This window comes from Molothrus aeneus, chromosome 8, assembly GCF_037042795.1.
Source record: "Molothrus aeneus isolate 106 chromosome 8, BPBGC_Maene_1.0, whole genome shotgun sequence".
Taxonomy (NCBI): domain Eukaryota; kingdom Metazoa; phylum Chordata; class Aves; order Passeriformes; family Icteridae; genus Molothrus; species Molothrus aeneus.
This window is the reverse complement of record NC_089653.1, coordinates 11,509,832-11,534,011: the sequence shown is the minus strand read 5'-3', so window position 1 is coordinate 11,534,011 and position 24,180 is coordinate 11,509,832. Positions and strand designations below refer to the sequence as shown.

Here is a 24,180-nt window from a genome sequence, read left to right as displayed (position 1 = left end):
AAAACAAAGGGAAACACTTCAGATTGTGGCTGCAGAGCACTTACTACTCTAACAGAGTTAATCTGAGAGGACGGTTTATGCTAAAATAAGAGAAAGACACAAAAACACACACGAAGTTTTGGGCTGAATTATCAGAATCCTGAGTAATCTTTGGTAAATCATGAAAAGCACAACCATCTAGAAATGTACTGTAAACTGGTACGTTTCAGAATGCATATCACTGATAGATAAACAAGCAGACCACATATACAATCTCTATTGACATTTTTTGACTTTTTTTTTTTAGTAAGAAAACATGACTGACATCCATCATTTCTTTGAGCAAAACCTGTTGGACTTAACAAGCTGCAGCCTGCTGTTGGTATATAAAGAGTTTAGATGGTCAGTAAACAAAGGAATGAGCAGAATGCTAAGCAGAAATACCATGAAAAGATCAAAGCATATGTATTTGATATCAATATCATAATTTTATAGAGGCATCTAGAGCAATATGCATCCCATTTCCTTTAGTTACTTGACAAGTGAACACCAAGTATTCAACTGAATACTGAACAGAATTTTGTATTTATTACTGTTGATTTATTAAAACAGACTAGTTGGAGTGAGTCTTTTCAGGTTCTTTTTACTTATTCCAGTAAAATGGATGTTTCTTGCAAAATAAACAGGCAAAAGATTTGCCTTTTGTATTGTGTCCTGTGAAGGAAGAACCATGCAAAGATCCTTTTTAAAGAATCCCATTCAGAGCGGATCTGTTTTCATTTACAGTGCTATTTACATGGTTTAAGTGTATGTTCTCAATTATCTCATGCCAAAAATCTAGATGTTTTAACTTTTGCTCATTTCATTGTGTTCCTTATGAAACAGTTTGTCTCCGTAGTAGCTTTGCATCTTCTGTCTCCATTTTTGTTTACTTTATAAGAAGCTGGAGGGCTTTTAGTAAGTGGATCATTATGTCAATACTAGGGTGGGAAAAATTAGTTACTATAGAGAATTCCAATTATGTAGAATCACAGATCAAATCAACTGTGTACATCTGTGCCAGTTCTTCATATTTGAAATATTTTCATATTTGTCAAATTCGTTTTGAGAATGCTAAATATATATGGGAGAGGATGGATTAGCCTATCTTTGTTGATAGAATATGGCTCCTGATAAGCTTTTGATTCTTTGTAAAAGTTTTATTTTGCAGCCTCACAATCATACAGTATGGATTCCCACTGGTATATTAAACCAGTTTCATATCTGATATGTGTACCAATGACAACTACTGCTTAACAAAAATCTTAGTCCTCCTAAATACCTATCATTAATAAAAATGTCTAAATTCTTAAATCATGTTTTTCAGTATGGCAAGGGAATTTATAAATTTTGTTTATAAAGAGTAAAAAAAAAGAAATAATAATAATAATTTACTAGTTCTGAGGTTTTTCAGAAAGAAAAGCTTAATGCAGAAGTTAGATATTTCTCTTGACCAAATGAACTTAATTCTGTGTCTTTCTACTAACCAACTCTTTTGCAGGAAACAAAAGACATCCACTATGTTGGCTTTACTTTCTCAATGCATGAAAAAAATGTGTTTAAAAAAATTAAAAAGTGAATACAATGGTTACTAAAACAAACAGAGGAAGTTATAAATCTTCAAATCATATACAGGACAGATTGGAACATTATAAGTTCCAACATAAACTCTTCAAGTTTTCTTAAATAATATACCTAATAATTCTCTATGGGCAAGTAGGAAATCTGTTTTCAATTTCTTTTACTTCTAAGCAAAAATATGACTTACGTTAAAGGAGGATTTTTTTGATGGGAGTTTTCAACCAAAAATTAATGCAAGTATCTTATCAGAAAATATTCTTTGAAATCCGGGAGGTTTTGTTGCAGTCACTGTTCAGGACACTGCCCCACTCTCTATAAGAATAGCAAAGAAGAGAAGAATAGATTGTGTCCACCTCCAAATCAGAGTATAAAAGGAAACCACAGTGCAGATGTCTTTTAACACTCCAAAAACAATTACTCTTGATACCCAAATGCAAGAGTTTTTGGCAGCCAAATGTTTTCCTTTCCCTGGAGCAGATTGCTGTGAGTCCCTACTCAGTGAGCGTCATAACAGGATTGTACCAAATGCATCTGCTTGTAGCAGGAACTTTTTGTAGCAAATACCCTCTGGAGGTATCTGAGGGCATGAATTACCTTGTAATCTTTTGATACTCTGATTGATAATTTCTTCTGCTATACAATATTTTGAGTCGCACAGCCATACTTTTAAAATGTGGACTCTAATGACGGAAAAGAACCCGTATTAAGTGAAATCAGCCAGGGAAGTAATAAATTTTCTCCATAGGAATGCAGTGTATCAGGAGAGCATTCAGTAAGAGACCCAGCTAAAGCTAAAAGCACTGGATCTCTACAAAGAACCTCCCCTACAATCAGGAATTATTTCTGCTATCAAAAGCTATAAGCTATCCAGATGGAAAGTTCAATTTCTTAATTAGTAATAGTTGGAGACATTTGAAGAAAATAATACCCATAGTTTAAAATCAGTCATCTTGGAAAACATGCACAGACAGTATAAGGAATACAAATTATTATTTTTAGCTGCTATTTATAATTTCCCTGGGAGTTGGTGAGTTTTTGATGCTATATGGATTTATAGCCAGGAGAAGTCTGGAATACCACCAGACAGAAAGAACTTGCCTGTATGTTAGTGTAATGTAGTGTACCAAACAGTCTGTTCAGAGTTCACATCAAGTAAACTACTAAGGTTTTAAATATCTCTTCAGAATCTGAAGCTTCCTGAGGTTTTCCATTGCTGCTTTATGTGTAACAATACACTAAGTCATACCTGTACACCTCTGGCAGCTCAGGCAAGTGACCATCAGGGAAGCAGGGGCAGAGTCCTGGTGGGGGCAGTGTAGGTATGGTTCTCCCCTGTACCCAGCATACTGCAAACCCTGCCAAGCTGCAAAGCTTCCAGAGGAACCTCCAGAGCATCCCTTGGCCAAAGGAGAAAGGCTAACCTGATATATTTTATGTCTTGTTTTCTGATACTGTGCTTACCATCTCATAAAATGGAAAAGCTTTAACTTCTGTTTTTGTGGTTTTTGCATTTGCAGTCCAAGGACATTTATTGCACCTAAAACTTAGGTTAAAAAAAAAAAAAGGCAAAGCAGAAACTATGAATAGCAAGTTTAGCAATAAGCATTCATGTATCAAGTCCTATGTTAAATACAAACTAGTGTGGCCAGAGTCTCTTGTAAACTTCTATTTCTTGCCTGTTAAATCAAGTGAAACAATTGAAATTTTAGATCGTTGCTATTTCTAAAATTGCCTTTGAGTCCTGGTGATGTCTAAGTACTCATGTAAAAGGAGTTATCATATTTCAAAATAAATGTTTAACACACTCTGCTCTGCCAAAAAAGTGATAATAGTAAGCAATGACTTTTTGTTGTAAAGTACTCTCCTTCTAGGATTTAGGGTAGGATAAAGATTTCTTGCCACTTATGGCCTGTAATTGGAAAGCTTTGCACTACCTTCCTTGGCATAAAAGTTTGCTTCAACTATAGACAAATATTGAATCATTTTAGGGTGATTTACTGTTGTAACCCAAAAATTTAAAGAGTAAATTGCATTAGAGGAGTTAAAAATATTGAGTAAGATGTGTAAAATGAGGAAATATGACTTTGAAAGGGACTGGTTAATACAGTGCATAAACATATATATAACTGATCCTACTTATTGTTAAATGTGTTATACAACCTGGGCAAATGGCTTTACAGGTGATAGTGTGTACATGGATGTATTTGCAGTTGCAAAAAAACCTTTTGTAATTTGTATTTTTCTTCTCTGACATCGTGGAATAGGATCTAGAGAAACATCAAGAAGAGACTAATGCTCTTTTTTCTCAATAAGTTATCATTTCCATCTGTGCTTGCTTGCTTGTTTTAGCTTCTTTGCAAGATTAACTCTGATTTTTCTGTAACAGGCACATAGTTGTCTGTGGTCACATAACACTTGAAAGTGTGTCGAACTTCCTGAAGGACTTCCTGCACAAGGATAGGGATGATGTCAATGTAGAAATCGTCTTTCTGCATAAGTGAGTAATCTTTCAACATTGCTCTTATCATCTCTTACTAAAACTTATTAGGTTAAGCTGGGAAGACAGAGAATATTTAAAGTACCAAATAACCATAAGATTAATATTTGCATTTATGTTTATTAAAAATATGTCTTGGGAAAAGGGTTTTTTTTCATGCATTTTCCTTAACCCTGTACTAAGCATATTTGTTTCAAGCAGACAGACTTCAGACCCATTGTGTTGTCTGTGAGCTACATAGCTAAATGCATAGTTGAAGTGGGGATCAGGTTATGAAATAAAAAATATTGAAATGGAAATAAATACATCCAAGATTGTTTTAGTGGTAAATATTCCTAGGGAAACTGCCAAAATACTGATAGTTATATCAGTAAAACTAATGAAAAACACTGTATGTTGTACAAAGTTATGATATCTGAAAACACCTTTTCACCCTGGATCTCTATAGGAAAGTGCTTATTTTAAAGTCCAGAGTATTTATAGAATGAAAAATGTAGGTGCAGATTCAGTTTTAATATAACAGATACTCTACACACGTATTGACAATAGAAACTAAATTCTTGTTGTGGTGATAATCAGTACTGCTCTTTATTCCATTAATATACACATAGCAACACACACATAGTATCTTGCCTCTTTCTTATGTGGAATTTGGAAAGGTGTCTTAATGAGGTTGATGTTTCTTTCATGCTCTACATGATGTGTAAGTTAATAATAATTTAATAACTATTACACTGCCAAATAGCCATGCCTGGGAGGAACTGCTTGAAAAAGCCACATGATAGGAGACAGTATCTTTTCTGTTCTGTAATGGCGTCTGTTTAGAAGAGTTTCAACTTATAAATGTTCTTTTTTTTTGCATTCAACAATGCATTCTGCACTTGTTGTCAAAGAAAATGATTAAAAAGTTAAGGATATAATTTGTGAGTGAAAGCTGAAAACTAAGCATCAGCAGTACGTCCACAATTTTTCATCTAGTCCTTTCAATTTGAACTAGAGATGACATCCTCAAGTAACTACCTTATTTTATTTTATTTCCTCTCCATGTAACAACAAGTGACTGTGAGAGGAAATCAAGGATCAAGTTTTCCACAGTGAAAATGTGTGGTGATAGGAATCAGGAAACTGCACATTCACATGAAATGAGTTTAGCACCTTGCTGCTTGTTTGTGCCTGTAGCTATTAAATTCCTTCTGTTTTAATGAGTGGCACTAGGAAAATATTTACAAGGTTGGTGCCACGTTATGTAATTGACTGTAATCAATTTAATTTTTCTTTTGTTTCTGGCAAAATAAAATGAGACAGAAAGTCATGGCATCATTATGTTTGTTTTAATTGTAGCTCATAGAGGCCTCAGGGTCGCTGTCTGGTTTCTTTTTCTGATTTTTAGAGATCTTGCATTGAGTTGTTCTATTCTACACTGTCAGCTGTTGTGAGAATGGTAGGGACATGCAGAGGATGATTGTGGTACTATATAATTTCTGGGTAGAATGCTGGGAGAGGATGTTTTCAAATGCTTGCACCCATATTTCTGGATTCACATCCCTTGGAAATGTACACGCAGTGAACGTGGAGAGTAGCACCAGGTGGGCCAGGAGCACTGCAGATACAAGTAAGGCAGTGAAAGCAATTTAGTGTTCATCTTTTAAGTAAGGCACGCTGTTTCCATGCCACAGAAAAAGCATCAGCAGAAGTCTGAATATCTAAAACAAATAAATAGGTGGATTTGTAAATGCGGGAATGGAGCAGTTATGGAAATTGGCCTCTCATTTGCACTTGTGTTTTCTTCTTCTTTCCACTGCAGTATCTCCCCTAACCTTGAGCTGGAAGCTCTTTTTAAACGACACTTCACTCAGGTGGAATTTTATCAGGGTTCAGTCCTTAATCCCCATGACCTGGCGAGAGTGAAGGTAACAGCTCTGTTGTTCTGTTCTGCTAATTGACCTTTTTCTAAGTACTCCTTGCATTATTTGGGAAAAAAACCCAGACACTAAAGCCCTTCTTCATGTAACCCCAAAAGAATGTTTTTCCATTTCTATTATCTTAAGTATCTATACTGGTAAACCTTTTTTCCCCATATCTTTAGATCTTCAAAGCTACAGCAACAGTGACCTAAGATACATTGTCTGCCATTCCATTGAACACTTTATGAATTTTTCATTGATGTTTCATTCAAAAGTGTATTTTACATTAATATTTGATATAGCAAGATATTGTCTTACAGTAATTGCTTAAAGTGCTGTTGTCTTAACTTCTGAGAGCAATTTAAAAATATTTTTTCACCCTCCAAACCCTTTTTCTGTTGTCTAGAATCCAGAAAGAAAAATGCAAGTTAAGATTTTTGGTAGATAAAGTTAGATAGTTTTACTTACTTAGATATTTATTTTCTAGAATTTCTAAATGGTAAATTATTTCATTCTCTTATAGCATGAAGCTTTAAAAAAAAAGAAAATTAAAGAAAAATCAGGTTGTCAGATACATCATTAACTTTTTCATTTCTTTTTCTTTTTTTCCCAATGTAATGTAGCTGGCTACTTAAGTCAAGAATATTTTATTAGTACTATGTAATTTACACTTTCTGGAATACTAATCATGTCTTTTGTCCATTTTGACTGCAGAAATTGCTTAAGATTTTTGTAGGCTAATGCACACTGTTTCAGTTCATCAGAGCATGTCCTAATTATGATCATAAAATCATGTGTTCTTATTTTGTGTTCTGTATTCCACCCTTCTTTGTGTTGATATTTGGTTGTATACACTGGTAAATACTTTTGTCATCTGCTTTGAGTTCTGTAAAGCTCAGGTTTGTGTGAATCTAGAGCTGTGAATAGATCAGTTGTCCTCCTCTTGCTTTCTAAATCCAGCGCTCAGATTCTAAATCAGTTCAGCCACCTCTTCCTGTCTTGAATAAGAAGGTACTTAAATTCCCAAACAAAGCTGCAGGGACTTGTGGGAGCACTGTACTGATGCCACAGGAACTTCTGATGGATTTAAAAGTCTAAATTCCAGTATCTGGTTACAAAAGATTAACATTACCACCTTTGTGGCTCAGCTGATACAGAGTAAGAGTTGTCAGTGTAACTGCTGACCTGCTCTGGTCATCATAAGCAAGTTTCAAGAAATTATCTGTGTGCACGAGAATGGTCGTAATCACTGTCATGAACTCATATTAGCCTAGAAACATTTTTGATTAGCAATTTTGAGAACTGGCACTCACACTCATGCAGCCAGTGCTGGATTCCCTGATAGTTATGAGAAAGGAAGAGCTGGAAAGAGATGTTGCTTTATATGTTTCCTTTTTCTTTGGTGTCTCAGATAGAGTCAGCAGATGCGTGCCTAATCCTTGCCAATAAATACTGCGCTGACCCAGATGCTGAAGATGCCTCCAATATTATGAGGTAAACTCTGCAGTTTTTAATACCTTTTTGGTCCTTAACTCTGATTAGCTAATTTTATATCTGATCTGTTGCACTCAAAGAACACTGTAGGATTTATTTTTTTTTTGAGGACAAAATAAAAGATCCTCACCAAAGTCCAGAGGTGAGAATACCTTAAATTCCTACCTCCACTGTTTCATTTGCTTTAGTGTGTCAGAAGAGACACTTGGAGCAGAGGCTTTGTCACTCTTAGTCATTTTGCAGGAGCTAGGGTTTGAGTATTTCTAGCTGAACACTGAGAGGAAGGGAATGCAGTCAGGTTGTTGCAACAATACACGCATGAGTGCATGCACTGCAGGGGCTGTGTCAATGATGGGGCAGAAGCACCTTCAGTGCTTCGTTCCTGCTGCTCTGTGGTGGAGCTGCTCCTGCAAGTAGTGCACTGCTCAGGGGATAGCAAAGATACAGGGCAGTTTCTGGTTTTTTTATGCTGAAGACCAATCATTGCTTGTTTTGATTGACAAGGCATTTACAGCATTAGGGATCATCAGATCTCCTCCTGCTTTCCTTCTTGTAGTCTCTGAAGGGAGATTAAAGTCAGTCAGTAGATGGCAGCTAGAGTTACAACAAACCTAAGCCATTCCATTTTTTGTTTTGTTCATACAATCTTAGTTTTAATGAGACCAGTCTCCTTTTTAAAATTAAAATCTCAGTCAGTGATTGATTAAAAGTTCTCTAGTATTGTTCTCTAGATTTTACTGGCTTGTCAGATGTTTACATGCTGTGTATTGGAGGAAGGGGAGAAATAAAAAAATGCTCTTCTGGGAAAACTACCACTGTGTGCAAGAGATGTAGCTATCTGAGAAAGACACAAGGCTAAAATACACCTAGTTTCATTTTAGAAACATGGTTTGAGTTGCAATACAAGAAACTTTGTTTTGACGTTGATGGCATAAATACATTACAAATATTCCAGTCACAGATTGATGCATTCTTAGTAGATTTAATACATTTAATGTAATAAAATGCAAAAATTTTTAATGTGAGTGTGGAATTCTCTTGTGTTTTGTCACAATTTAATTTTTAAAAGTTGAATGTTTAATTGAACAATTTAGCAAGAAATGGAAAACTAGAAGAAAGATTTGTAAAAATAATGCAATTTTTTTATGTTTCCTGTTCTAGCTTTGATATGCTTAAAAGCACAAGCCAGACCAGTAGTTTACAAGATACATTCTACAAAACACCAATGAAAACATTTATGGCATTCAGTCTTATGAAACTGATGATTCCATAATAAGTCAGATATTTTTTTCATTGTTTCATCTTCTTTTTCTACCTTTAGGTTTTAAATACAGGACTTTTTTTTTTTGGTTGCTCATCTCCTTAATTTTGCTCAATTCTTTTTTTATAATACAAAATCAATCCATGCATTTCTCAAACAATTTTCTTTCGAGCCACTTAAAATCTATACACAGTTGAGTATATTTTGGATTCATTAAGTAACTTAGAATGTGGAAAATGTGCAGATTATGAAAGTAGCCCCATGTTTTATAGATTCTGCATTCAGTTATCAGTTTTATATTGGTCTTTGGATTAATCCATCAAAATTAATAAATTTGCCTGTGTAACACAAGATCATTATTCAAGCTATTTAGATATGATGGGTATCTACCAGCTATAAAGAAATAAAACGTGATGGGGTAGAAATTAATTTTTTCAGGCATTTATCATTGGGAACTTGCTCAAGTATGTTGATTCAAAGGCACGAAGATAGTCCCTGAGGATGAGAAGGATGTAACAGTTCCAACTACATTATTTTCCTAATGGAATGACTATCTGAATAGTGCTGCTAAAACAAGTCTCTTTTTCTGCAAACTCCATAAGGGCAAACTGTTCAACTGAATATTTCCTGAGGCTTATTGCTCTCTGGTACTAGCCACTAATTTTTACCTCAGTTTGACTATGTGTAAATATTTCAAAGGTCTGACATCAATCAGTTTGGTTTACAGGCAGATGAATAAGGGGGTGCAGTTTTAATTGTGGGACTTCACAGCATGGTAAAATAGAGGTATTTGGATGCATTATCCAAATAACCTATCAATTAAAAGTTATTTTAATAGGTTTTTCCTTTTCTTTTTAGAGTTATTTCCATAAAGAATTATCATCCGAAGATAAGAATTATCACTCAGATGTTGCAGTACCACAATAAGGTAATGTGATGGCCAGTGTTTCTTCTCAGAGTTTTTTGCTGCATTTGCGTTCACTCAAACATAATTTTTCTAGTCCCAGTAACAGCAAGCATTTTCTTTCCAAACTAAAACATCTTAATAAACCTTGTCATGTAATCCAGTTACAAAGTGTTTTAGTTTTATTTATATTTGCAAGGGACTTTATAAAAATCTTGACATTTATGAGTTGCCTAGGATCTAATTCTCAAAGCTAGTGTCCATAGTCGTTACTGATTCCAGATGACCTTTCACCACTTCAGTTCTCTAAATTCTGCTCTTATTGTCTTACTGGAGGTTATTGTCCTTTTTTTTTTTATTCCAGCTTGACCGTGTAGACCTGAAATTGCCAAGCAGTAGGTATAAAATAGATAAATTTGTGGTTTTTAATATAAAACATAGCCCAGTTGTGACATTTGGTACTAAGAATATTGTCAAGTTCAAAATGATAAATCCACTTTGGAAAGAAATTTGAAAAAAATTTTTACGGTAAATTTGTGACCCTTAAACACAATGAAGTCAATTTATTCAGTCCTGAGATGAGGAAGTCCATAAACTGATGACTAACAGGGTTAGGAAGGATATATCAGGTAACACAGTACTCATGTGTGGCCTGCTTCTTTTATTAGCTCTGAAAGAATCACTCACTGCCCAGTGTTTGAGAAAAAGCATGACTAGGTAAACCTTCATTTGATGAAATACACAATAAATCTGGCACTAGGAAGGTTTGATAACAACTCCTTATACCTGTAACCTGTTGCTAGAACAAGAGCAACTACTGTTGCTTGTTATGTGCTCTTCCTTCATGTTATGGAAGAAGCCTGTCTTTTTATAGAATAAGAGCAAGGAGTTTCTCTGCTTTAAACGGTCACAGAGGGGAAGTTTTGTTTTTTAAATACTGCAGTTTGTTTGCTATTCCGATGGTTATGTCTTCAAGAATAGCTTTTATCAAAATGCTGAACTGTGGAATTAACTTAGGAAGGGGAAGAAGGAGGAAGGACTCTGTGCTTCCTTGTATCTACACAAACATACAAGTTTCATGTCAGAGAAAATCCAACAGTTATACCAGTAACTGAACAATATTTGTACTTATCTAAGTTTGCAGTTTCAGTACAGCAGGTGTGTCTTGCTCGGTTATTTTCTTCATTCTGTCCTTGTAAATAGCATTCTTAGAAACAAAGGGTTGTTTTTTCACTGTCAAAAAGGGGTTGGTTTTTCACAAGTACTGTTCTTCAAGGTGGAAGAAAAGAAATAGAAAAGACAGAAGTTGTATACATTTTAAAATTCTAGTATCCTTTAAAGGTTGCAGCCTCACATAATTGTAATCTAAGTTGTATTAGCTTCCTGTGTATTATGTGTGTTCCTCATCAGTCAGATGGTAGCTCAAAGTGCTGTGAAAGGAACATGCAGAAGGGAAGGAAAGCTTTACAACAATTCTGCTTGTTCAGGTGTGAGCATGGACCTGACAGAGTACCACAGCCAGCATGTCTTGAGAAGTCTAGCATTTTATCTGTAGTGGGTAAGAGTGGAAAATTGCTCAGCATAGAATTAAGCTCTGAAACACTTGAAGTGCTTCTGTCTACTCAGAAAAAATCCAAGGTATTAATAGAGAAAATCATTCAGAACTGTCTTCTGTTTCTGATTCTTAACCTGTGAGTTATTTTGTTTGTTTGTTTTCCAGGCCCATCTACTAAATATCCCAAGCTGGAACTGGAAAGAAGGGGATGATGCAATCTGTCTTGCTGAGCTGAAGCTGGGTTTCATAGCCCAGAGCTGCCTGGCACCGGGCCTTTCCACAATGTTAGCCAACCTTTTCTCTATGAGGTCATTCATAAAGGTAATGCCTTCCTCATTAGAACTTATTAGTCTGCTATTCAGCTTGTCAGAGACTGGAGTAGAGAACATGACTCAAATGTGAAACAGATAGAAGGACAATAACAGATTTTGTAACACCAAAACAACCCGCACACAGTTCCATGCAAATTTTTTGCTGAAAACTGGGCAATAAACTAGGTTCTATCAACTTGTGGGGTTTGTTTTTTAATTTTTATTCAGCAAGTGTCTGGCCTTTAAAGTATTTTCCAAATCATCATCCATTTCCAGGGAGATATTTTTGGCATTTTATGTTTTTGCTTGATTTTAGACAAACCACATGTTTGTCTATTAGAAAAGCTGCTGCTGCTAAAACAAAAATATGATTTATCTAAGTGCCACGTAGCAACAAATTTCCAGGAAAAAGGGACTGGTCATTTTCATCTTTGACATCAAAAGACTACTGGACCTCTGACTGTGAGTAAATAAGGAGCATATGTTAGAAATGAGGCCCAAACTTCCCACCACATCATTCATGTGTTTGTTCCTCCTCAGTCTGAGCGCTCTTTTGGACTTAGATTGCAAAATTATAACCCAGTTAGACTTCTGTGGCAGCTGTACTTGTTCACTGGACCAGGGCCTCAATTGCAGCAGCCACTGCATCCTTCCTGGTGCATTTCAGGGACACTGATTACAGGCATAACGGGTGTGCAGTTTCCAGTCTGATGAGTGTTCTTAGTGGGATGGGAAGCACTGAAGTGAAAGGTAGGCCATGGTCCACTTCAACTTCATTGTGCAAATAAGCTAAAAATAAAAATACCCTCATGTCCTCAGATTAGAAAGCCAGGACTGTTCTCTTAGAGGTGCATATGTTGGTGCCGGACAGGGAATCTTTATTTGCTTCTTATAAAATCCTGACATTATTATGAAGGTATCCTTAGAAGACAGCAGGCTCCCATGAAAAAATATTTTATACTATTACATTTAATTAAAAAGACCAGTTTTAAATATGGAAACAGGTCTGGGCTCTGCACTTTACTGCCTGCAGTTAGAATATCTTCATCTTTATTCACGTTCTAAAAGAACCCAACTGAAAGAAAGAAACAAAAAAGTTGTTTTACTTCAGCAAACCTGGAATCTGTCTGTGGCTCTTCAACATATTTCCAATTGGATATTAATCCTTTCTATCTGTATCTCTCATGAACATCATTCTCCTTGCCAGTCTGATCTCTCTCACTCCTGCCTGCTGTGGTAACCCAAGACTCTCAGGAGTGTCAAACATTTGTGACAGTCACACTGATGTATGCAAATTACTGAGGCAGCCTCTTATATGAATTCGAGCTCTGCAGCAGAGTTCATGTGAAAAGTTTGCTCACCTTCTGTCTTTCCAAAATCAGAAGGGGTCAGTTTTCTCCTAAGGAGATCCAAATATATGGGTATCCTCAAAGTCTCAGTCTTAATTCAAGCCATTTTAATACTGATTTTAAAAACCAGCAAGAAAATTCACAAAATGATGACGTGTACAAATGTCTGACTGTGGGGGAACTGTACTAGAAATACACACATTAATGGCCTGGATTTTTATCTGAAAACATTTAAAGACGTCAAATCTTGGATATATACAGGTACCATGTTTCCAGAAGTTATATCTAACCACTTCTGCCATTATCTTAGCCAGGTATGTTTTCTTATTTTATAATACGTTTTATAGTAGTTCCAGTACAGTTACAGATTAGATCTCATTAGATGAACAGTTTTAAGCTGAAGGCTCAGCTTTGCAAGGCGTTACTCAAATTCCATTTGAGTATTTCTTTGTAGACAGAATAAGCATAAAAATAGCAATAAATTTGATTTGGGGGAAGCTGTCGTTGTCAGTTTTGCTTGTGTGTCTGATTATATACAGTTATAAACAGAGTAGTGTGCAGAGATAACTTGTATGACTTCAGATGTCAACTTCACATGGTACTGGGAGGAAAAACACCGTAAGAGAATGCATTAAGATTGCAATACTCTGTTAATCCTGGTTAAAAATATTTTTGCCACATAATTAAGAGTGAATTTTCTAGGCAAGTGAAATGCACGTCTTTGCTTCCAAAGATCTCTGACTAATTCAAAATCTGAAGCCAAATGAATGTACAAGAATTGGGACACATTTCTTTATGTGACTCTAATCTTATTGGTGATAACAATAGGTTTGTTTATTTAGCTAAAAGGATGATCTTTCTCATGTCTGTCTCACTCTAAAAACTTGAAAAAGAAAAGTTATTAAATAGTGGCTGTGAATCATCAGTGCATTGTAGGAGGGCAGCTACATTGATTAGAAATGCTGAAGAGGACTCTAGTGAAGAGAAATATGTCCATTCCCTAAAATAACTTTCATCCCATTTCATTTAGAACTTTCAATTTAAGTACTGTCAGACCTTCATAAATTCCTTAGGTAAACATTATTAGTGGAGTCTCTCACCAGTCACGAGATTGCCAGGAAAATGTATGGAAACTTCTGTATTTTTTAATGAAAGCTTGAAATGTGGGTTTGTTCCGCCTCCATAGCGTGATTAGAAAGTGATTTAATGTGCCATAAATGTTTGGTCAGTCAAACACAAATGAACATGATTGATGGTGACATTGCACACATTTAACTCATTATGTGTTACTTTACAGCAAAATTATTTGTGTAAACAGTCTGCTCAGTGTTAGAAGTAAAACAAACTAAGAAACCTCAAAATATTATATTTGTTCCTAATATTTTCCTTTTGGTTTTAGCAATGTAAGATCATATGGAATCCTTTATATTCTTTTTGGCACCAAACTGAACAAAAAGAAAATCAGCTCGAAAAGATTAATATTCTGTAAACATTTAAAGACAGATAGATTGCACCAAACTATATGTAAAGGGAAAAAACCCCACAAAACATTACACCTGTAAACTTCATTTTAATAATCCAGTCTTCTTATAACATAGACTGTTACTGTTGTATTAAAAAAGGAATTTGGACTCTTTATTAACTTGCATAGTCTGAGAAAAAGATGGAAATACTGTACTGCAAGTTCTGTATTGTTTGAATTAGCAAGCGCATACCAGAAGTCTGTCTACATGAAAAACATTGCAAAAACCAGATACATGGAGTAATAGGCAGAAGTGATTAAATTTTGTACAGGCCAATCCTACAGGCCCATCTACAACCTACAAGCCAAGTTAGTATTGTTGTGTAAATTAATAAAATGTGGAATGTGGTACTCGAGTGTAACACAAGTCCACAGCCAAATTAGTTTTGCCTTTGCTCTATAGGTAAGGCAGCCCATCCACCTCATTCCAAATATCAGAATTATCTAGAGCTGTCTCTATTATCCTCTAAGCTATTTTGAGAGCAGGAGTGTTTTCTGGGCTCTTTCAGCAGCTTTTGCTCACACCTACACATATGCAATGCCCACTTTACGTTAGTTTTTTCGTCCAGGCTGAAAGAGAGACATAATAAAACCACACAGATCACAGATTCATATCAGCTGGATGCTTACCTACACGGATGGAACACATCAACTTGTTTGCTCTTTGTTTTTGACCACCTAGGCAGCCTTGGAATATTTCTAAGTGTAGAACTGGAAAATGAACAGTGAATTCCTTGACATGTGGGAGGGCCTTAAAAGGGGAGTGAGGAGGAAATGCAATGTTTAAATTTATTGTGAGGTTCTTCAGGAAGCTGCATAATAAACTGATTACATGATCCTGCTCACAGGACCTAGATCAAATATTAAATGTCGCCTGTTACCAAACACATTTATCTTCAGAGATCATGTCAAGATCTTCCTGACTGTAGCGATTTAAAATCATTGATTCTAGGAATTAAAACCTATTGTGGTTTAAAACTGTTTATTGTGTGTACATAGTATCAGTCCTTGTGATAAGAGTGTATTTGTCTTGGGCTAAAGTCTATCGTGGGACTGAATTTTCAGTCAATCATTTAAACAGATCAACACCTGTCTATCCTTTGCCTCATGATTGGATAGAAATCTTGCCCTTTTTTTTTATATTTGAAACTATTAGAAGTAGAGCCTGTACACCTTTCAGTTCAAATCCAACAAGGCCAGAATCTTAAAAAGAGTAACATGTCATTCTATTTCAAGGATGCTCTCTCTGCCTTGACCCACTACAAAATTCTACATTAGTACTGATGGGGAAAAGTGCATAAATCTCATTTGAAATGAGAACTAATCTCAATTAGCATATTTGATGTTTTATAAAATACAGTCTTTTTATACAAATTTTAAAAATCATCCGTGCATACGGAAAGCTGTAGAAATAGTTGACTGAGATTGTAAAGTGTTCATAGTACAAAGGATATTTGTTAGCCTTGTTTTCAACAGACAATGGAATTGAGTAAATAAGTAGTTGATAATTTATAATAATTAAGGAAATGCAATTATAAGACTGTAAATCTATGAAGCTTCACTCTATGATATGACCACAAGAACTGCTTTCAGCCAGTTACTTTTCTCTCAGGAGATGTAAAGTCTGCTCCTTTCACTGTGCTATAAAGGAGCTGGATATCCACAATCCTTTGCCTTGCAAATAGCAATGAATAATCCTAGGTCACAATGCAACTCAGCATTTGTTCTCTGTCTTGATAGTGATGCTTAGATCTTGGCAGAAGAAATTATATAGCATGATCAGGTTCAGATACACTCAGTCTTTCATGTACCCATCATTACACTGAAAAGCAAATGCTATGAGCAAGAGTTCTTTTGGAGCTACAGAGCTCCTGATAATTACAGTGCTGGGTGTAGGGCTGGGTGTATTAAAGGTTTTCATTTTCTTCTGACAATACTAATGGCTGTGCTTGCAAGAGCTACATCACTTTTTCATATCTCTGTCACCATGTCTCACTAGGAATTGATTGTATTGTGTAAATATATTTGCTGGTAACAATATTGTATCTATCTATAAGATAGAGGAGAGAAGAAGAGTATCATGACTTAAAAAGAGATTCAGATGAAAATTACATTTCTTCTTTTGGATTGCACTGTGTAATTTTCCAGCTATTCTTCATATTGAAGAAGTGGCTAATTGAAGCAGTGGCTAATTTTTTTTATGACTATCAGGAGACAGAATTACAGCGTGACTTAGGGAGAGATAATAATATTTGCAGTACTAGAGAGGAATCAGAAAGATAGAGGTTGAGGCTGTTTTAGTAGTATGGCCAATTCTGGATAGGATCCATCAGTTACCTAAACTTTAAAATATCGTCACAAAGGCTTAAAGTAGTGAAGAGCATAATGACTCCTAAAATATTTTTCCTCATGAAAGATACCAGGCAGGTGACCATCTGTCTCTTTGAAATCACTGGGAAAATGTCATGGTTCAGGTGGAGATAAAACAGAAAGGTCATCTTTAGTCAACTCTTGCAATCATCTTATAATAATATTTTATAGCATCCCTAATATCAGCAATTCTTTACATTCTATAATCAACATTTTGTGGTATCGTAACAGATCATATCTTAAACTTTCCAATTACTTAACAAAGTTTAATGTAACACTAACTGGTATCTATGGAGGTTGATCATTGCTTTGGGAATGTTTGGGTTTTTCCAGTCCTTTCTTGGTCCTTGACTTAGGGTGAGTATTTAACTATGGACTGATCTGGAGTTCCTTCCTCTAAATCAAAATCGTCTGCCTAAAGAAAAGAAAGCAAGGAAAGAAAGTCAAAAGGGAGATATGTGATGTATTTGTATATTTTTTCCAACCCCAGGTGGTGTCAATGTAAGAAACAGCCACAAAATAGACCAAAAGTTAGAAACATGCCCTTGCTATCATGAGTCTTAGTTTTTTACCAAGCCTGGACTTTATCTCTCTTCTGTATATAGAGTTGCTGATCAGCAACATTTGCAAGCTTCCTATAAATAAAAGGGTCATAAAAAATGTGATATGGTTTCTCTGTGTGTGGTGGGGAATTACACAATGCAAATCCCTTTTACCATCCCACATGGCCTCTGAATGGTGAAACAATTTCTGTGGAAGAAATTTCTCCTGATTGTTTGCAGCCCACTTGTCAGGCTGTATAAGATTTGGAACATCTCCATATTGCAATTTATTCTTTCAGTGGTTTACATCTCCAGAACTAAAGTAACTGATTACTTGGCAGCCTGTCAACAGGAGGAGGGAATAAAACAACAACAAAAAACCAACCAAAAAACCAAAACAATCAAACAAAAAAGGAAAAACCCAAACAAATAAAAAAAATCCTAAACCCTACAAAAACACCCCAAGCAAAACAAAAAAAAAAGAGGAAAAAATCATTGTAACTTACATTTCACCAGGTTTCTTAACAAGTTTCCGTCCTCCGGTTCTTTAGAGCATTTTTTTGGAAAGAGTTTGAAAGAGTGCCTTTTGGCTTGTTCAACATGAGAGAAAGACTGATGAATCCCAAATTAATAATCAGCCCGTGGAATAAAAACACAAACTTATCTAAAATACTATATTAAGTCCTGTCAGAATATTCCTGGAATGCTGAAATTTGAAAACCTGAAATTTTTTGGTCCAAGAGAATCATAGAATCACAGAATATCTTGAGTTTGAAGGGACTGACAAGGATCATTGAGTCTGACTCCTGACCTTGCACAGGACACCCCAAGAGTCACGCCATATGCCTGAGAGCATTCTCCAAACACTGCTTGAGCTCTGTCAGCCTTGGTGCTGTGACCACTGCCATGGGGAGCTGTTCCAGTGCCCAGCCACCCTCTGGTGAAGAGACTTTTCCTGATATCCCATACCTCCCCTGAGGTAGGAGCTGTTCAGCCTGGGTAACAGAGGGCTGTGTGGAGACCTTGTAGCAACCTTCCAGTATCTGAAGGGGGCTGCAGAGAAGCCAGAGGGGCATTCATTGTTATGAACAGTAGTGATAGGACAAGGAGTAGTAGGTAAAAACTTAGAGGAGAAATTTAGGCTAGATATTTGGAAGAAATTCTTTACTGTGAAAGTAGTTAAACACTGGAATACCTTGCCCAGGGAGTTTGTGGATGCCCAGCTTGGGCAGCATTCAAGGCCAGGTTGGATAAGGCCTTAAGCAACCTGGTCTAGTGAGAGCTGTCCTCCCCATGGCAGGAAGGTGATCTTTGAGGTCCTTTCCAACCCTTAACATTTTGTGATTCTACTATTTTTAAAAAGAGAAAATTAGAGAAACTTTTTCCTCATGCTCTCTACCACTTTATTTCACCCCATGCTCCATGTGCTTGACAAGAATTCAGTGTATTATTTTTTCATATGATGTTTGATTTACTGACTACAGGGACTCTGTTTTGGGGTTTTTTTTCAGCATTCTAGAAGATCCCTTACAAACAAGTGATGTTAATTGCCATAGCAGTGTACTGATTTATGTGTTAAAATCTGATTCGTGTTTAAGCAGTTGTTTTTAAATTTCAAAGAAAGCTGTGGTTTTTACTCAGAACTCTGCATTTGTTTCTTTGGTTTTAGATTGAGGAGGATACGTGGCAGAAATACTACCTGGAAGGAGTTGCAAATGAAATGTATACAGAATATCTGTCTAGTGCCTTTGTGGGTTTGTCCTTCCCTGCAGTTTGTGAGTAAGTACAAATACATTTAATATGCAGAAATATTTACCTTCTTGTAAGAGAAATCTAATTTTTTTGCATGAGACCTTTTCACTCTAATGTGAGGACTCTTAAGTCCTAATGTTGCTACATCAAATGGTGTCTAATAAAATAAACATTAAAGCAATCGCTGCATGAAAGAATCTGAAACATTGTAATGCCTGGTTTCAGGAGACATTTGTAATTAAGTGATTGTAAATTAAAGCATAAATGTTTTTTGTCTTGAACAAACTCATCAACAATCTTTTTAAATTGAGTAATTTGCTCACAAGTACTATCCTGTTATTTTTCTTATGATTCCCATTCTTTAAATAGTGGTGGTCAACATGACCATCTTGGCTTGTGTTCTGTTCCAAGGAACCTATTCATTAATTTAAACAGATGTCATGGAGTCATATAAGCAGTGTGGCACCCAGAGCTCTACAAAAGTGGTTGCAAACCATTTGCAACAAGTAAAGTATGTGAGAGAAAAGATAGGTCTGTTCATTTATGAGAAAGAAGCACATAGTACACAACCATAGTGCAAGCTTGATTTCTGGCTATTGAAAAATGCTTAGCCTAGAATGAGTCTGTGAATGAGAGATTTGTATGCAAAAGGTTTGTATAATAAGTACTCTGTCTACACAATCAGGTTAGTTTAGCACACATATTTCCTCTTTCTTCCATTCTTAGAGGAGGAAATAGATGGAGAAGTAAAATACAATCTCTTATGTAAAGGATGAGTATGCTTCTACTCCTCTAACTTCCCCACCTTTCCCAATTTTAACAGGAGCAAAAACATGGCATAAGAATGAGGGGGAGACAACTGTTAGACAAATATTATCCATTTAGAAATTGTCTAGGATGTAGCTATGACAGAGCCCAGTCTTCAATTTGCTGGTCAAGTTAAGGGGTTTTCAATCCATCCTTCTACTGTGTCAGCCAAACTCTGCTGAGTTTACTGAGGGGAAAAGTTTTTTAATATAGGCACTAAAGTTTGTGATTTACTGAAACCGGAAATCTCACAACATAATGCAGAAAAGTGTATTATATTCAGAATGAATAGTAGTTTGTGCTGAATGAATAGTATGTGCTGAATGAATGAATAGTAGTGTGTTAGCACTAGCTACAGTAATGAAAATTAAATCTCCACACCAAATCATTTTTAAATGTGTCAAGTTTCTATATGAGTTTGTAGGAAGATATGACTGAGACTGTATTTGACACAAAGCTGACATTCATTTATCTGTGCTGGTAGAATGGAGATAAAATAATCAAGAAAGAAAGGGTGCTTATTGAGATTTAGAAAGAGGTCTCCTCAAGCACTTTAATTAATGAGTTTAGTGCATAGATATTCTCATTAATGTAAGAATTGACTGCTCAGTTTCCAGAAAAAACAAAGGACAAGGACAGCAAAATATCCATTGCATTGGTTTGTGAAGAGGAAAGTGAATTAGCGGATAGTCTTAGTGTATTCAGCCACCTGTGAAATATACAGACTTTGAGAACAGGTCTTGTAGCGTAACTTTTAAAATTCATGCAGTCAATGACATTTTAAAAGTCTGAAATTAAATGAAATGTTCTGCTTTCTCAGGTTATTTGTCATAAATGCAAGTCTAGGAAGGTGATTCTTTTGTAAATAGGCTGCCATACAGTCTGGATAACAAGTGTGCAGAGACAGTAAGGATGGGATACTCAATATTGCTGAAGAATTTCCAGCTTCTGATGTCAACACTAGGGTGAAGAATTAGACAGAAACAGAAGTTAATATCAGTCTGCAAGTTATGTTTATAACTCCACGTGTGTGTACTGTGTGAACGTATTCCAACAATATCTTTTGAATATGTGAATGTAGTTCCTGATATTCTGTGCCCTTGGATATTGCTGGACCAGGTGTGAATTATGTTGATTGAAGATGACTTAACCAGTCTGTCTTCCACTAGTGCAGAGCCTCCTGATATTTAATAATGTAAGGCTAACCTTCTCCCAGGTTCTAGGCCTACCACTCTCTACCCCAAAATGTTCCTAATGAGGCCAGCTATCTCTGTATTGACACTCAACCAGTGGGAGCAGCCACCTGCCCATATGTGATGTTGGTTGTGAAAAGGCACTGACTCCTGGCCTCTTGTCTTGCTGCAGGCTGGTGTTTGCGAAGCTGAAGCTCTTGATGATAGCCATAGAGTACAAGTCGGAGAAGCGCGAGAGCAGGTACGGCCTACGGCACCAGCCTGGGGAGTGCTCGAATGCACTGTCAGCAGTTTTGCCTGCTTTTTTTTCCAGAATGAGCATAGCTATTCTTTGAAACATTTCAGAATGTAATTAGCATGCCATCGCATTGCAGCATTTCACGTAGGACCGAAAGGGAATTATTTCTGCCCTCTTCCTCCCTAAAAGTAACCCAAGTCAGAATGTTTGGTAAAAAGTGCAGTAGTACATATGTCTCATCTCAGGAGTGATTTTATTTATGGAAAAGCTTACAATTTTTGTGTTTACAGCATATCACTTTTAATCAGACGTCCAACATACACTACTGAAAAGAGAAAAATGGAAAACAGATGTGATATCAAAATTCATTATAGCTATGTGTATTTTCAAAATACAAATTTCATTTAAATTATTTTGAGGGAACCAATTTAGATATGTTACAGGATAAACAAATATAGGGTAAACATAATATTTAAATAAAATTTAAGTATCTGTTCTCACAAAACTTACATGAATAACATAATGAAACTGGAAAAGATTAATTTAGCCTTGAAATTACCAATTGGCTGGCTATTTTCATTAACCAAAAAGAAAAAAAAATCATTATTCTTAGTACAGATTCACAGACGGGAAGTGTTTCTTTCATTTTTGTTTTTGTGCAAAGGTTCATAGAAACATGATTGAACATTGGAGTCAATCTTCCATCGCCTTGTCCATTAATGTTTCAAACAATATTCATTTTTATGTAACAAAAATATTGTAAATGTTCTCTGAAACACTTAAAAATATATGGCAATACTAACTCTGAGAGGAATTTGATTCTCCTCTTGCAATTACATTTTGTACTGCTGTAGTAGACCTGAATAGATACATAGTAGTTCATCTTCTTTTTGGCCACTAATTGCCTTTTCGTGGCCAAAGGGCACTTTTGGGGACAATTGCTTCTTCTCACAGGAGAACCAATTCTATCAATTGAACTCATTCTACATTTTCTGGGGTTTTGAAAGTTTAATACTTAGTATTAACTTCCATAATTTTTCTTAATTAAAAAAATTTATAAAACCTGTGTTAGAAATTTGATATGGAAAAAGCAGTGTTGCAACTATTTAGGAGCATTTCCATGCCCTATAGTTGATTTTGCTGGATTCTTCCATATATTATTAAATGAAATGTGAAGTGGTGTATGTACTATTGGATATAATTTTTGATCACACTATGCTGATTAAGAAATCCTTTTTTTTTACTATCAGATTTTTTATGCTGTATTTAGCTTCTTTGGACTCTTAAATTACTTTTCCATTGAAAGACCTCATTCTGCATTGGCTAATGCAAAACAAACAATCTATTCTTCTGTCTATGAACAATTTAATCTTTTGCTAGAAAAAAGAAAAATACAATAATAACAGCAGTGGAACAATTTACCAAATTTTGTGTCTTCAGTATTAAGAAATATTTGGTTTCTGTTTTTCTCCTAACAAATATTGGCCAGCTTTATGTTGCCATTACTTCAGTTGTCATTTACTTACATAAGTGCTAATATTGCAGTCTTTTACAGTAATAACAGATTGTTCTTGGCTTCCATATCATTCTTTGCATTAACTTCAGTGGAAGTTGGATTGAGTTCTTAATCAAAAGGTGATGCAGAGGATCCCACAAAAACTAAAACAGTGAGATACAATCATATATTTCTTACTTAAAGCCACACAGGTAACAGCTTGCAATAATTATTACAGTAGGGGAAAAAAGAGCCTAACATTGCTGGAAGCAATACTAACAAAGAGATATTGACAGCTAGATTTGTTGAATATGTATGTAGCAAGAGGAAGATATACAGGGTAGATAGTCACATTTTCTTATAACCCTGATCCACAGCAATATCTGCTGATTATATTAACCAGTGACAATTTTATAGTCACTGTTTGATCAGTCACAGAACTACCTGCAGCATATTACTTTTCTACTTGTTCCCGTGCTCTTCAAGTCAAATATGTTAACTAGATATTTGTGGTTTTCTGGTCTTTTAGTCAAACCAGAAAGGTAATGCAACAAAACTTCAATTTCTCACCTCCTAAGTAGACTTGCATTTCCATGCATCTTATTAAATGAAAAGGTGCAGAATTAAAATCAAAGTTAGAATTACACAGTTTAGAAGCACAAGCCCTTTTTGAACAATGTAAATTTGTCATTTGTCAATTATGTTTATTGATACTGATATTGGAAATATTTTATTCTGTTCATATCCAAATTTCTTCCTGGTAATTCTTCATAAAGGAGAAGTGGGAGCTGACTATGGATATTCAAGTTTTCAGTCTTTTGAGAGTGACAGAACTAGATACATGCTGATTTATTTTATAATTATACTTTGCATTTGTGTTTTGTAGAACTACTATGGAAGAAGTTTTATATAATTTAAAATTTAGAGAAACAATGTTAAATATAGCTAAAAATTTAGAACATTATGTAGATGGCACCCTTTCATGAAGATCTAGTACTCTAATTCTGTTTACTGTAGGGAATTTGAAATCAATAGTAATTAAAAATTATCAGAACTCTATCCAAGCTGTACATGTTAGTGGCAGTTGAGCTTCCTGCCTGCAGATGGTTTTTTCTTCATTTTTCCTGACTGCTAATAAAGCTACACACAACAGAAAGCACACCTTGATAACAAGTTTTGTCAGTTTAGGTAGGTAATTAATAACAATTATGATTTTACAGAATTGCTTGAAAGCTGATATTCAAGCCTAAATATAATTAATATAGTTATAAATATAATAAATGTATATTTGTTTTCCTGTCATGGATAGAGTATCTAGAGTACGTTTATCGTTTTACGCAACTGCTTCTCATCAAGGTATCTTAAAGATTCATTAAAAACCCTATGA

At 35.4% G+C, this 24,180-nt stretch overlaps 1 protein-coding gene across 29 annotated transcripts in view; it reads left to right on the top strand.

The window, feature by feature from the left end:
* Positions 1 to 24,180, top strand: part of KCNMA1 (potassium calcium-activated channel subfamily M alpha 1) — a 415,621-nt gene that overhangs the window by 271,662 nt on the left and 119,779 nt on the right. For all 29 annotated transcript variants that reach the window (XM_066554104.1, XM_066554103.1, XM_066554096.1 and 26 more), the window contains exons 10-16: positions 3,986 to 4,096; positions 5,901 to 6,006; positions 7,412 to 7,494; positions 9,614 to 9,683; positions 11,380 to 11,535; positions 18,978 to 19,087; positions 21,233 to 21,301. In XM_066554104.1, the coding sequence (XP_066410201.1) occupies positions 3,986 to 4,096; positions 5,901 to 6,006; positions 7,412 to 7,494; positions 9,614 to 9,683; positions 11,380 to 11,535; positions 18,978 to 19,087; positions 21,233 to 21,301 (705 nt within the window). The remainder of the gene's footprint in view (positions 1 to 3,985; positions 4,097 to 5,900; positions 6,007 to 7,411; positions 7,495 to 9,613; positions 9,684 to 11,379; positions 11,536 to 18,977; positions 19,088 to 21,232; positions 21,302 to 24,180) is intronic.